Genomic DNA, 14,724 nt, shown 5'->3' on the forward strand with positions numbered 1-14,724 from the left:
ACCTTTTGTTGGATTGCAAAAAGCATGAAATTTCTATTCTTCTAAAAGTCACCCATAAAATATTTCACCCTCATTACATACCAATGTGATTTAGGCATAACCATAATCTTTACTGAGTTCTCTATGTACCTATGTTCTTTTATTTGTATCTTTCTCTTCTTTGAGTTTTAATTTTTCTGGAGTGTGTCATCAATACTGTGCATGGGAGTAAACTTTCTGAGTTTTTAAACATTTTGAAAAATGCCTTTGTCTTCTTCTTGCATATTATTTTGCCAAAATATAGGATTTCAGGCCCATAATATCAGAATTTTAAAGATGTTTTGTAATCTTTAATAATCCAGTGAAGCTAGTGTTTCAGCATTTCCTCCATTAACTGATTTGTTTTTCTTTCCTTTAGGAGGAAAGAAATGTCTAATCTGTTGATGACATACCCGTATTGTTCAGTGCTAAATTTATTCTTCCCCAAAACATGTATTTTCTGACATTATTAGGGATCTTTGGATAGTGAAGATAACAAGCTAGCCATTTTGAGCGAATTACTATTCCCTTCTCTTTAATGATAGCATAACCCTTGATTATTATTATTAATTTCAATGATCTATCATTCAAGTTCCCACTGCAGGTTAAGTAGGTTTCTGGAGATGTGATTTTACTTTTGGCCTATGCAAATACTCATAATAGTGAGTTCTGCTCTAACACAATTCTACTATCTTCAATGACAAAAAAAGAATTAAATGTCTTAACTGATAATGTTTTCAAGCATTTCCTTTGTATCACACATTGCTAATATAACAATCAAGTGTTCACGATAATAAGCTGAGGTTGTAAAGTGACTTTTTCTGACCTAGACACTAGGTCTAGATCCTCCTACATAAGGAGTCCCACATCTCTCAAGAACCGGCCTGGATTAGGATTCTTGTTGAGTCACCAGGAACAGCTGGTGGGAGGGGTGACCTCAGTGATGCTGAATTCAGAGCACAGCAGCTGAGACAGATGGTGAGCTACACTCACTGAAGCAGAAAACCTGAGCGCCACATCCTCACGAGGCCGCTGCAATCAGTAACCTCTGGATGGACAAAGACCCGAGTCCTCACCTGTTAGCATCTCTTCATGACTGGCTGATATGCGAAGCAGCTGCATAAAACCCACCATTGTCTCCATGGTAGGCAGACTACTGGGGACACTGTCCACTACCTCACAGTGTCCCCTTTTTGAGAGCCCAAGAAAAACACCGCCTGTGGCTCAGAGCCAGGCAAAGTCATTCCTCCTGCACAACTGGTATGTTTTCATCCTGGTAGGCGTACGGATTTTCTAGCTGATTTTCTCTTTGTCTTAACCATTAGGAAGTTAAAAGCCAGATCTGAGGTTTCTCTCTAGCTTCGGGGGCTTTTATTTCTCAACTAGTCTAACATTTTTTTTTTAAATCTTCCCTGATTCCTTTAGTCACTACTACTGTTTTCTGCAAGTGATCTACACTCCCTTTGGAAATAAGGCAGAAAATAATCACCTTAAACTAGGCTGATATTGTTTAGAGATATTAATAAAAATAATAGATTTTAAGTGCTTAAATTTGTCCCTTTTATAACTTTACATATAGATCAAATCCTTTCACTCTAAACCAGTGCTGTCCAATAGAAATAGTATGTGAGCCATATGCAGTATTACATTTTCTAGTAGCCACATTCTAAAAAGAAACAGGTGAACTGAGACAATTTAAGTCTTCCAAATGTGTACTTTAGAGTGAGAGCACGTCACAGTTTGCAGTAGCTACACTGCAAGGCTTCAATAGCCACACGTCGTTAGTGGCTCCTGTATTGGACAGGTCAGGTCTAAATACAAAGTCAGACTGATGACTAGAGTCAGAAGGGTTTTCCAGACTATCATCACAATTGTATTTGACCTGTATTCATAGTTGGCTTTGATTTCTGAGCTCCTGGGGATCTCTGATGTAAACAGTAGGTCCAAGAAAGTATGTGCTCTCCTGACACAGGTAATGACCATGAATACCCCAAGATTTCTGGATCTTTTTTAACGTCTCTATGTTTTTTTTTTTCCTTGACTGGACCACTTTTGGCTCCTTCTAAGAAAAAACATAAAACAGTTTGAGATGTCTAGTAACAAAGAAAACAGAAATGGTTATGCATTTTGTTTATTCTTAAATTTCATCCAAATAAGTATTAAAAATTAAAGCACACTGATAAAGCTTCAAAACTAGAAAGCCATTGTAGGAATAATCAACAAATGAACAACAAAAAATGTTTGCTTCTCCTTCTTGTTTTTGAACCAGTTCTAACACTTTACACTTTAGTTTGGATAATAAAAGTGTCATTCATTTAAGTCAGGACTAAAAGCCCCAAAATGTAGTTCAGATTTCTGAGAGTTGCCAATTTGATTCTTCAGGCAAATAATTTAACCCATGAAAGCCTCCATTTCTACATGAGTATAAACAGAGGAATAACTATATTATAGAATGGCTATGAAGATTAATATACTGTGTATAAAGCTTACAACAGGCAAATAGTATGTACTCAATAAATTATCCATTTATTATTTTTTATAATAGTAAATTATTTATAATAGTAAATTATTCACTTACTATTATCATAGTTAATCACAAAAGATTATTAAATCCAGGATTGGGAAGACTCTCATGCTGGGAGGGATTAGGGGCAGGAGAAGCGGACGACAGAGGATGAGATGGCTGGATGGCATCACCGACTCGATGGACGTGAGTCTGGGTTAACTCCGGGAGTTGGTGATGGACAGGGAGGCCTGGCGTGCTGCAATTCACGGGGTCGCAAAGAGTCGGACACGACTGAGCAACTAAACTGAACTGAAACTGGGGCCTGCACATTGTCAATCCACAGCTAAAACTGTGGGTGGGTGGGGAGGAGAGTGGATTCCTAAAACCGGATGGAAAATAAGAGTCCACCTACATTTTCACTAATCTCTAAACAAAAGTTAGCTTTTGTTTCATTATGAATGCTGGCAACACCAAAGTAGTATCTGAAGGATCTGTAACTTTGCACCAGTATAAATCACTGATATTTTCATATTACATTTCTGATGCTTACAGACATCTCAAAATATTTGTCACCTTTTCGAAATTCCAGCCTTTGTGAGATCTGCTGCTAGATCTTCTCAATTAAGGCATTAGTAAAGAAGCAATACTATGTTATCAATGTATTGGTTTTAATTTCAATAGTTTCCTTTGTAATCCAACATTCATTTCAGGCACTTAAAAGGATTATTCTGAGAATGGGTCCATAGGTTTCACAAGACTGCCATGGCACAAAACAAGGTTAAGAATCCCTTTCAGTCTATCTCTTTGCTTCCAGAAGGCCAACCAAGTTTTACAATTGAGCACCTGACTGGGTGAGCCCATTCCCATAGTCTCAGGTTTGTTTTTCTGTTTATAGCTTGATAGGAAGATATTACTGTTCTGGTGTCTGACTCTGTCAATTAACCTTCGTGTTCAAGGTTCTGTGTTAAGCTGACAGGTTGATTTTCTGGTGCATTCGATCGACTTGGGGAATATATGTGACTCCCACTGGATGCCAGGCCTTTGGTGAAGCTGGGCAGTGGTTTCGAAGCGGAGGTTCCAGATCAGTAGAATTAGCGTCTCCTGTCAGCTTGTTAGATATGCAAATTCTCGGGTCACACCCCAGACGTCCTAAAACCGAAGCTCCGGGGTGTCCATCAGTCTGTATTTTAAGCCCTCGGGGAGATGTACGCTAGAGTTTGAGAACCACCGTGATAGACACACTCGGAGGACCGCACAATCCTGGGTAGGAGGCCCCCACCTCGACCCTTGGTAGGAACTAACAGGGCTCCTGCAACCGGACGAGGCGGGAGATTGGGAAGGGAGATGATGAGGGGCGTCCATCGAGTCGAAAGCCGGGACTTGGGGCCTTGTTCTGCTCCTGTACCCCGATTTTACTTACATTACCCAGGGCCTCGAGGGTGACTGACGGAGATTATCCGCCTACCCTCCCCTGACCCCGCCAGCACCGACCCCTCCGGGCTGCCACCCTACGGCGAGAAAAGACGAGTCAAGGGAGAGTGTGCTAGAGACCGGGAAGGACAGGGCTAGACAACCAGGGTTCTAGCCAGACAGATCGGCGGCCCGCTAAACCCTTCCCTGCCCAAGCCACCCCGTGCTGGGGGGCGCACACCCTGCTGGGAATTGAGGTCCCGGAAGCCCACCCTTTCCAGGCTTTCCGGACTGTCTTGCCTCGAGAAAACTACAAGTCCCAGAGTGCTTGGCGAGGGCGGGTCACGTGGGAGGGGCGGCGGGCGCGGCTAAATAGTCTCCGTCGGCCATTTTGTGGGAGAAGCCGCAGCGCCGCCTCTTCTTTCGCGTCTTCGCATCCGTTGCCGCCGCCTCTTCCTCCGCCTCCTCCTTCGCCTCTTCCTGCCTCCTCCCGGCTTCCGCCGCCGCCGCCGCCGCTCAAGCCGCATCCCAGCCCCGGGGCCAAGCGTCTCCGTATTTGTTTCCGTTTTTTCGCCACTACAGCCTCCTGACACGGTGATCCGGGCGGGCCCCGCAGGAATTTTATCCCCACACCGGCCTCACACTAGTATCGCATGTCCACTATCCAGAACCTCCAATCTTTCGGTAAGAGCGGGTCGCCCCGCCGCCTCCTCCCGCCCACCGCGTCCTCCGCGCGCCTCTCGGCTGTCCAGCCGCCGCTGCCAGCCCCCGGCGGGGCCGCTCTTCCGCCCCCTGCCTCGCAGGGCCCCCGGTCGCCCTCCCCGCACCCCGAGTGGGGCTTTGTCTCGGCGCCCAGAAGATGGCGACTGGGCCCCTGGCGACCCCCTCCCTGAAGACGGCCCCCGGAGCCCCGGCCGCGGACCCTGTGCCGCCCCCTGCCCGCTCCCAGACCGGCCTGCGCCTCGCTTCTGCCTCCTGCCGCCTCTGCGGCCCTGTGCCGCCCCCAGACCTGCCCTGCTGCTGGCCAGGGAGACGCCGGCCCGGGCCGGGGTATCGGCGTCCATTAGCGGTCGGGGCTGTTCTGTGAGCGGCTCTCCGGGGCATTTAGTAGAAGATGCGGCGGATCAGGCCTCTGATCTGTTATAGGGTAGTGGTCCAGTTCTTTACGTGTAGTACTGTGTATTGAGATACGTGCATCTTTTTCCCAGGCAGTTACTGTTAAATGATTAGGAGGTTATCTGTGAATCTTTCTGTTGTCATCAGAATGTAATCGAGATGACGCACATTTTTTATAGTGGCTATAAAATTAAGGTCTTAAAATCTAAGGATTACGTTCAACGATAATATTATCTACGTGTAAGCGTTTTTCTCTTCCGGTATTGGTGGGCATACCTGTTTAAAGTCTCATTTTGTGAGAGTACCTTAGCGGTTTCATCAATAACCTAAGCTTATGACTGCCCCCCCCCTCCATCCCCACCTGCAGAAAAAAAGCAGAGGCACTAGAACCTTCTTTGCTGAGTGTCTAGATTGTAGCGAACCATATATCTGGAAATTACTAACTGAAAGATATTTTCCTGCTTTGGATTTTTTTGTATTCCCTTTGCAGACCCCTTTGCTGATGCAACTAAGGGTGACGACTTACTCCCGGCAGGGACTGAGGATTACATTCATATAAGAATCCAGCAACGGAACGGCAGGAAGACACTGACTACTGTTCAGGGCATTGCGGATGATTATGACAAAAAGAAACTTGTGAAAGCTTTCAAAAAGGTAAAGGTGTTAGGAAGAAGAGATTAAAATGTAGTTATTGAAGCACACCTCTAAGTAGGATTATGGTCCACACCTTACATGACTGTCAGTGTGGGTGAAGATGATTTGACCCAAGGAAACTATGTTCATACTCTTAATTAACATCTAGGTAATCTTAGGGTGAAAATAAAATATCATTGTTATTTGATTCAGTTATGTTGAATCTACTTCTTCAGAAATTTGCCTGTAATGGTACTGTGATTGAACATCCGGAATACGGAGAGGTTATTCAGCTTCAAGGTGACCAAAGGAAAAACATTTGCCAGTTTCTCTTGGAGGTGAGTGATTGGGTGCTTTATGTACAGCCTTGAGATGCTTCTGACATTGTACTTAAGGGTGACATGAATTATAACTTTATCCTCTTTAGTAAGAAGTCATGTGGATGAAGCACATTAATTGTACTTATTTTGAAGACAGGAGTACCAGTTTATTTTGTCATTAGAATGACCTGATTATTCCTGGGTCCACTGAGGATGTTTTGCGGCATGTCATGATATTCAAATGTGTGTTGAATTTTTATTAACAGTTCATGCCACAAATAATAGTGTTGCATTGACCTGTTAACAGTGATACTTTTTAATGACTGCTCTGTTTTCTTAGGAATGAATTTATATGTAGTGATTCTGCTAAATTTTATTTTGTAGGTTGGCATTGTCAAGGAGGAACAGCTTAAGGTTCATGGATTCTAAAATGAACCTAAATACGTGGAGGATTTCTTGAATAATTTTGTTCTCTGACCTAGTTTGGCTGCCTTGTGAAATGATTCTCTGCAGTAAATGGACTTTTCATTTATTTAATCATTCAAACTTCCATTCACACCTGCATGATTACAGAAAACATGGGGTATGTAGGCTAGTAACACATAAGAAAATTGCAGTAAGATGGTAATGAAACCCCGTATTCATCTTAACATGTTTCCAATGGAAAAGATTTTGTTTTGAGTGTTTATTTGTTTATTGTTCAGTTTATTACTTTTCACTTGATTAAATTTTTTTGTTGTTGTATTAAACCATGTATGTTGCAGCTTAACAATAAAAAAAAAATATCTATGAGTGCTTTTGTGATCAGTTAGGCTCCCAAATCTAAGCAGGTAATGTACACCTATAGTTTGTCTTTCATAACTGGCGTTCTCATTTTGTTTATTCTTTCTGATTAATTTCAGATGCTGTTAAAGCTAGAGGAGAACCTTTGTTATATGTAATTTTTGTTCTTTACTCACTGACTTAAAAATAAGAGTAGAAAAAACATAAACTCAGTCAAAACCAAGAATTTATCAGAAAGTACTGTTAAATTGTTGAGAAGAAAATGACATAGTTTAAACTTAAGTATTAGCACATAGAATTCTTTTGGTTCTTTTATTGGTTATATTATTGGGATGCCAACATAAGTCTGTCTCTAAGTGCCAGACAAAGTAGGTTCCTGACATAAATTTAGTCAGAGGTGCTGCCTTGCAAGTGTGGGTGGGTGGGTGGCTGGTACTACTGTTCTACAGATGGAAGAAAGACATTGCTTGGGGTTGGGCTTAACTTCCCTGGAGTGCTAGAAAGTGACAGTTGGGGTGCCAGCCAGGGGCTTCCAACCAGAGAAGTCATATTCTTTCACTAAATCCTGGTTTGTATTTGTTTCACCAGAAGTAAGAACCACAGGTAATAGTGCATGGGGACTGGGAGTAGTGTGAGAAATAAGAGAATTAACGGTTCTTAGGAGATTGCTGCTGCTTATCCTCTTTGATTTCCAGACTTCTGCTTTTTTATTGAGCCATCGTTATTTGCTTAGTTATACAAGGCTTCCTTTGTGGCTCAGATGGTAAAGAATCTGCCTGCAAGGCAGGAGACCTGGGTTCACTCCCTGGGTTGGGAAGATGCCCTGGAGAAGGGAATGGATACCTACTCCAGTATTCTTGCCTGGAGAATTCCACAGACAGACGGCCTGGCAGGCAGTCCAGAGAGTCGCAAAGAGTTCGAAGGACTAAGCAACTAACACTTTGACAAACTGTCCTTAAAACCATTTAGCCAAGACAGAAAAATGCATCTACAGTAGTCACCCCTGTATCCAAGGAGTACCTATTCCAAGAGCCTGAGTGGACATCTGAAACTGCAGGTAGTATCAAACCCAGGAAATAGCATATACTGTGTAGATATGCTCGAGAAAGGCATGAATCGGGTCTTGCCCAGATGGAGCAGATTGAGATTCCGTCTCATGGTACCCAGTAGTAAACCTATGAATTGTTTATCCCTAGAATTTACCATCTAGTTTTGTTTTGGACCACAGGTAACAAACTGCAAAAAGTGAAATCTCAGATAAGGAGGGAACTGTTGGATGGACACGTGCTTTTAAGCTAAATGCAGTGGGATAATGATGTGGAAAATGTCACTACATTCTGTTCCCGCTGAATTCTCGCTTCTGTTTTGATGGTACTGCTTTTGGAAAATAAAATCAGCCCCCACAGTTTACCTCTGGAGGATACTTGATAGGTTTTGTGACTTTCTCACCCCATTCTACCTCTTAAGCGAGAGAGACTGGGAGTATTGAGAAGTGAGAACACCAGGAAACGGTGCCAAATTTGGTAAGCTCATTCCCGAAAAACAGCAGTTTGACCAGGAAGGTCAAGAGACATGGGAGAAATCTTCTGATTTGAGAAATCTTCACTTTTCTACCTGTAACATTTTGTAACCATCCCATCTCACATTGAGAGGTGCTGGGGAAACAGAAAAAACAATACAGCAGACACATTAACACACTGAAGTGTTGCTTCATCTAGGGAGATCCGAGGTAGTGCAGGGAAAAGAATTGTCTGTTGAGATTGATTGAACAGGGACATAGGCGGATAAGGGAAAGCTTGTTAAACTGTTTTCCCAGAGATAAGCTCTTGGCCTGATCCTTCGGCCTGTGAGCCCCAGATACATGCTTGGACTTGTCACCTATAGGGCAGTCCTCATCCTTAGAGCAAGAACAGTATCGTGTACCTTTCTTGTCTTTGAGTAATACAATAAAAATAGCTACACGTTTGTACAATTTTACTGAAACCAGTCAAAGTCAATGTCCCCCCAAGTGGGAAAGCTGACAGGGAGCCTTAGAGATACCTAGGAGCAAAGCTCAGTGTTCTTGTCTGCTTTAAGGGCTGCAACACTTGTCTGCAAAAGTGACGAGGTGGTATTGTGGAACAGGTGGGAGAGTACGTCCTACAGACGCAGCTACGCAGCTAAAATGCGAGCCAAGTGGTATCTCCTTGTGCCTCTGTGGGAAGGTTGTGATCTGCAGATTTTTAGTGATCTGTACTTTGAACTATCGAGTAGAGGACTAGTAGATTGTCCCTGAACCTCTATGCTCCGTAGAGGTTTTGGTGAAGCCAATGGGAAATTGACCTTTGGTTGATTGAGGCACAGCCTGAGTAGACTGCTGCTATAGCAACAATGCCCTCTGCCCTTGGATCTTGGCCCCACAGGAGGCAGAGGAAAACCTGGGGGTTGGGGGTGCCCCCTTCCTGCTTAGGAACTCAAGAGCTGTTCTCTGAACCACCCTAGAGAGAGGGTGGCTCTCATCTTAGGGAAGGAACAGTCCTAGTCCCAATCAGATACAGTTAACCAAAATAACTTGAGACGTACAGAATGGTAACAGCCGTCTGTGTACCTTCTGTCACCAGCTGGGCTCCAGCGAAAGGAATGGGCAGTTAGGGCTTAGGCAGAATCAAGCTCATTAGATTGCCTACACAGACTTGTTCAGTGAGCCTGTGAGGTTTCCCCACATCAAGCCAGAATTGGGCGTGGGAAGGAAAGGAAGCAGGCAAGGCCCTGCTATATCTAAAACCAAAGAAAAGTCTCACTCGCAGCGGACAGCAACCAGCTACCCTTGCTTGACATGCAACGTTGTGCTTGTCTGGGATCGTGGGGGCCAAGTGAATTGGCTGGTGAACCAAGCAGGAGTAAGTACATGTAAGGGTGCCTTCAGTACTGATGGCTCCTTTCACATGGCTATGTGGACATTTAACTCCCTTTTCATCTAGATAGTGGAAGCTTGGAAAAAGAAAAGCCCTAAGCTGGAGGAATGGCTGTATTTCTTCACTCCTGGAAAACCATTCATGGGGGCACGAGTGCCAGCAGAGGAGGGAACTCACACTGTCCCTGGATGTTCCTAATCCAGGCCTGTTGTGTCAGATGACAGGTGGCCTGTGGGGTTCTCTGGTCTATTGTTTAGTCACTTAAGTCGTATCCAACTCTTTTGTGACCCCATGGTCTGTAGCCTGCCAGGCTCCTCTGTCCATGGGATTTCCCAGGCGAAAATACTGGAGTGGATTGTCATTTCTTTCTCCAGGGGCTCTTCCTGATCTAGGGGTCAAACCCACGTCTCCTGCATCTCCTGCATTGGCAGGCAGGTTCTTTACCACTGAGCCACCAGGGAAGCCCTCTCTGGTCTTTATGGAGAACTTAAAGGGGAATTTAAACTGGGCATTGGCGGTGAGAATGCCAGTGTGAGGTGGCCTGGTAGCTCATCAGCCTGATTTTGAATCTAGCAGGGGGAGCAGTAGATCTGTGAGTGAACTGAGGGCAGGATCTGAATCATGGTGCTTTCATCTCAAACCAGTGAACAACCTGCAGACTTCTTTTCATGCAAAAAACAATTACATAGAGATAAACACCATTCATGCAGTGCACAAAGGGGACTAAAGCTCAAAGCTAAATTCCTCTACTAGAAATCTAAGTAATCTTGATCCTCCAAGCTGGGCTTCTGCTGCAGTCCTCTGCTCTAGCCTGGAGGGTCTCTGGGCCTAGAGGATGATCCAGAAGGAAGCTAGCTAACCACTAAGTTTGTCTCCATGCGTCTTTCATCCATCATCAGGACCCCAGGCCCACCTCCTCAGTTACTGGGCAAGGACCCACATACAGTCTGGAGAGTGGAAATACATCAGAAAGTACTTTAATCCACATCACCCATGACAGATTCCATGGGGAAAACATCACCAAGGATTTAGAGAATGGTATAATCTCTTGAGGGATTCTGGGTCGATTCCCCCGGAGTAGGAAATGGCAACCCACTCCAGTATTCTTGCCTGGGAAATCCCATGCACCAAGGAGCCTGGCGGGTTATAGTCCATAGGGTCGCAGAGAGTCAAGTTGAATGCGACTGAGCACACACACATAACCCCTGGAAGTAGGGAAAAGGCCCATCTACTCCTTGGTCACTAATGTCTACTCTAGGTGCCTAATTGCTATTAACTTGTTAAAAATACAGGAAACCTTAACCTGATACTCAGAACTATGAGAACCACCAGCAACCTACTCAATGGATTAAGGTTGTTGAAATGAAACACCATAGGGTACCAAGGGAATGATTTTACATAAGTAAGGACATGGAGCAACACAACTGGTTCCAAATCGGGAAAGGAGTCCATCAGGCTGTATGCTGTCACCCTGCTTATTTGACTTATATACAGAGTACATCATGAGAAACGTTGGGCTGGATGAAGCACAAGCTGGAATCAAGATTGACAGGAGAAATATCAATAACCTCAGATATGCAGATGACGCCACCCTTATGGCAGAAAGTGAAGAGGAACTAAAGAGCCTCTTGATGAAAGTGAAAGAAGAGAGTGAAAAAGTTGGCTTAAAGCTCAACATTCAGAAAACTAAGATCATGGCATCCAGGTCCATCACTTCATGGCAAATAGATGAGGAGACAGTGGAAACAGTGACAGACTTTATTTTGGGGGACCTCCAAAATCACTGCAGATGGTGATTGCAGCCATGAAATTACTTGCTCCTTGGAAGAAAAGCTATGACCAACTTAGCATGTTAAAAAGCAAAGACATTACTTTGCCAACAAAGGTCTGTCTAGTCAAAGCTTTGGTTTTTCCAGTAGTCATGTATGGATGTGAGAGTTGGACTATAAACAAAGCTGAGTGCTGACGAATTGATGCTTTTGAACTGTGGTGTTGGAGAAGACTTGAGAGTCCCTTGGACAAGGAGATCAAACTAGTCCATCCTAAAGGAAATCAGTCCTGAATATTCACTGGAAGGACTGATGCTGAAGCTGAAACTCCAATACTTTGGCCATCTGATGCAAAGAACTGGGAAAGACCCTGATGCTGGGAAAGATTGAAGAGGGGAGGAGAAGGGGACAACAGAGGATGAGATAGTTGGATGTCATCACTGATGGACATGAGTTTCAGTAAACTCTGGGAGTTGGTGATGGACAGGGAGGCCTGGCATGCTGCTGTCCATAGGGTCACAGAGTTGGACACGACTGAGTGACTGAACTGCTGCTGCTGCTGCTAAGTCGCTTCAGTCGTGTCCGACTCTGTGCGACCCCATAGACAGCAGCCCACCAGGCTCCCCCGTCCCTGGGATTCTCCAGGCAAGAACACTGGAGTGGGCTGCCATTTCCTTCTCCAGTGCATGAAAGTGAAAAGTGAAAGTGAATTTGCTCAGTCGTGTCTGACTCCTAGCAACCCCATGGACTGCAGCCCACCAGGCTCCTCCGTCCATGGGATTTTCCAGGCAAGAGTATTGGAGTGGGGTGCCATTGCCTTCTGAACTGAACTCAAAGAGGAAGATGGGTTAGGGTCAGGGTAAGAGCAAGTATGCAGTCCTTTGCCACCCCCTTGTGGCCACTTGTGTTCGCTCTTGACGGCTTGTAAATTACAGAAGCTTTAAGTTGCAGACATCACTAAAGCATCAGCTGACAGATTTAATTTGTCATCCCTCAAATGTTATGCAGAAATTGATCTAGCCAACAATCTTTTATCATTGCAATCCATAGAAATATATTTCGGTTTGCTTTTACCTGGGAGAGATAAGAAAATGCCTTCATAGTCTTGCCCTGGGGATGTATAAAGCCACCTTACCTATTATCTATCCCAGTGTTAATAGAAGGAATTTAATTCAAGTGTAAACAGAGACATCTGTTTATAGCCTCCAGAGAATGGATGATTAAGCTAGAAAACAACCAAGGCCTCTGCTAAATTGTCACCTGTTGGGAAACAATCTGGAGTTTTACACACACAAGAGACTGACCCACACTTGCTCGTGAGTGTCCAGGAGTCTCTGGTGGAGGCGTGGGTCGGCGGTGGCCTGCTGCAGGGTTGGGGGCACTGAGTGCAGTGCGTGCGTGGGATGTTTTGAAGGAGGTCTCCATTATCTTCATTACCTCCACCATAGTTTGGCCTCAGGTCAAACAACAGGGAGGGAACACAGTCTTGCCCATCAACAGAAAATCAGATTAAAGATTTACTGAGCATGGCCCCAACCATCAGAGCAAGACCCAGTTTCCCCCTCAGTCAGTCTCTCCCATCAGGAAGCTTCCATAAGCCTCTTATCCAGAATGAAAACCACAATCACAGAAAACTAACCAAACTGATCACATGGACCACAGCCTTGTCTAACTCAGTGAAACTATGAGCCATGCCATGCAGGGCCACCCAAGACGGACAGGTCATGGTGGAGAGTTCTGACAAAACTGGAGAAGGGAATGGCAAACCACTTCAGTATTCTTGCCTTGAAAACCCCATGAACAGTATGAAAAGGCAAAAAGATAGGACTGAAAGATTAACTCCCCAGATTGGTAGGTGCCCAATATGCTACTGGAGATCAGTGGAGAAATAACTCCAGAAAGAATGAAGAGACAGAGCCAAAGCAGAAGCAACACCCAGTTATGGGTGTGACTGGTGATGGAAGTAAAGGCCGATGCTGTAAAGACCAATATTGCATAGGAACCTGGAATGGTAGGTCTATGTGAAATGAAGTGAAGTCGCTCAGTCGTGTCCTACTCTTTGCGATCCCATGGACTGTAGCCTACCAGGCTCCTTCGTCCATGGAATTTTCCAGGCAAGAGTACTGGAGTGGGTTGCCATTTCCTTCTCCAGGGTTAGTTCCATGAGTCAAGGCAAATTGGAAGTGGTCAAACAGGAGATGGCAAGAGTGAACATCGACATTTTAGGAATCAGTGAACTAAAATGGACTGGAATGGGTGAATTTCACTCAGATGACCATTACATCTACTTTACGCAAACACACACGCCATAAGTACATAGTGCCCTCAGTTTAAACCCCTATCTTGGACCAGTACACAGGTGAGTGTGACTTTCTGGCCACTGGAGTCACACCCACTTAGAGGGTCACTTGAACACTAGCAACCTTTGTCTGGGAAAAGTAGTGACTGGGCTCCCTTAAAGGCCTGACATCTTCAGCGATGCCACTGCCTTAGGCCTAAAGAACCCAGGACATGACTCACTTGTCAGATTAACCATTAGTAATATGCTCGCTTGGAGAGCCTCTGGCAGATCTCACCTTCACAAGTGAGGGAAGCCTAATGGGAGCTCAGTGGTAGCCTGGAAATTGTTCAGGGATTTGATTCTATGTGAGTTGAGGACGGCATCACAAGAGGGCTTCTGACCAGAGAATCTCGCCAGGGAGGTGTTGGGAGGTTTAACTTCAGAAAATGTACTATGTCTAACAGTAGATCCTTTGACATTTCCACATTTTAACCAAGCATTGTCCCTCATTCTCTCACTTCCCTTGCAACAAAAGTCAAAAATGGCTAACCTCTTTTCAACACTTGTAGCCTAGAGTTCTGAGCACCTTTTGTACATCTGCTCATGTAATTCTCACAGACTTCATGACGCAGCATAGCTTCCCTGGCTTACCATTATAATTATCTCCCCGCAAATACCCTCGTCTCCTTTGATCTTGTCTCCTTCCTTTGCACTCATCTGTCAAAATGCTGCCCTTGTTAAACTCACCTCCCGGCTCCGTACCTGCACAGGACAGCTGGCGGCAGCTGAGGGAACAACGGTTCCCCGCCCTTTCCCTTCATCCCCATCCTCCATCTTACACAGGCGAAGCCTTTTCCTCATCCTTCACTGAGGTATCTGAAGCTCCTGCATTTTTCCATCTTCAAATCTTCTCATCTAAGGCAATGGTGTATACTCTCTGTCTTCTTTTCTGTTTATAATGGATGAAGGGTACTTGCTCCCGTTAAAACTAAGC

The 14,724-nt window shown here is 44.7% G+C and overlaps 1 protein-coding gene across 1 annotated transcript; it reads left to right on the forward strand.

Moving 5' to 3' along the window:
• Positions 1-4,308: 4,308 nt before the first annotated feature.
• Positions 4,309-6,795, forward strand: EIF1B (eukaryotic translation initiation factor 1B). Its single transcript, XM_086366031.1, has 4 exons — positions 4,309-4,618; positions 5,541-5,704; positions 5,920-6,021; positions 6,388-6,795. The coding sequence occupies exons 1-4, from the start codon at positions 4,588-4,590 to the stop codon at positions 6,430-6,432; spliced, it is 342 nt and encodes a 113-aa protein (XP_086222157.1). The 5' UTR covers positions 4,309-4,587; the 3' UTR covers positions 6,433-6,795.
• Positions 6,796-14,724: the final 7,929 nt, after the last annotated feature.

This window comes from Bos grunniens, chromosome 22, assembly GCF_055505025.1.
Source record: "Bos grunniens cultivar Pamir isolate PY7600 chromosome 22, Bosgru_T2T1.0, whole genome shotgun sequence".
NCBI classification, from domain to species: domain Eukaryota; kingdom Metazoa; phylum Chordata; class Mammalia; order Artiodactyla; family Bovidae; genus Bos; species Bos grunniens.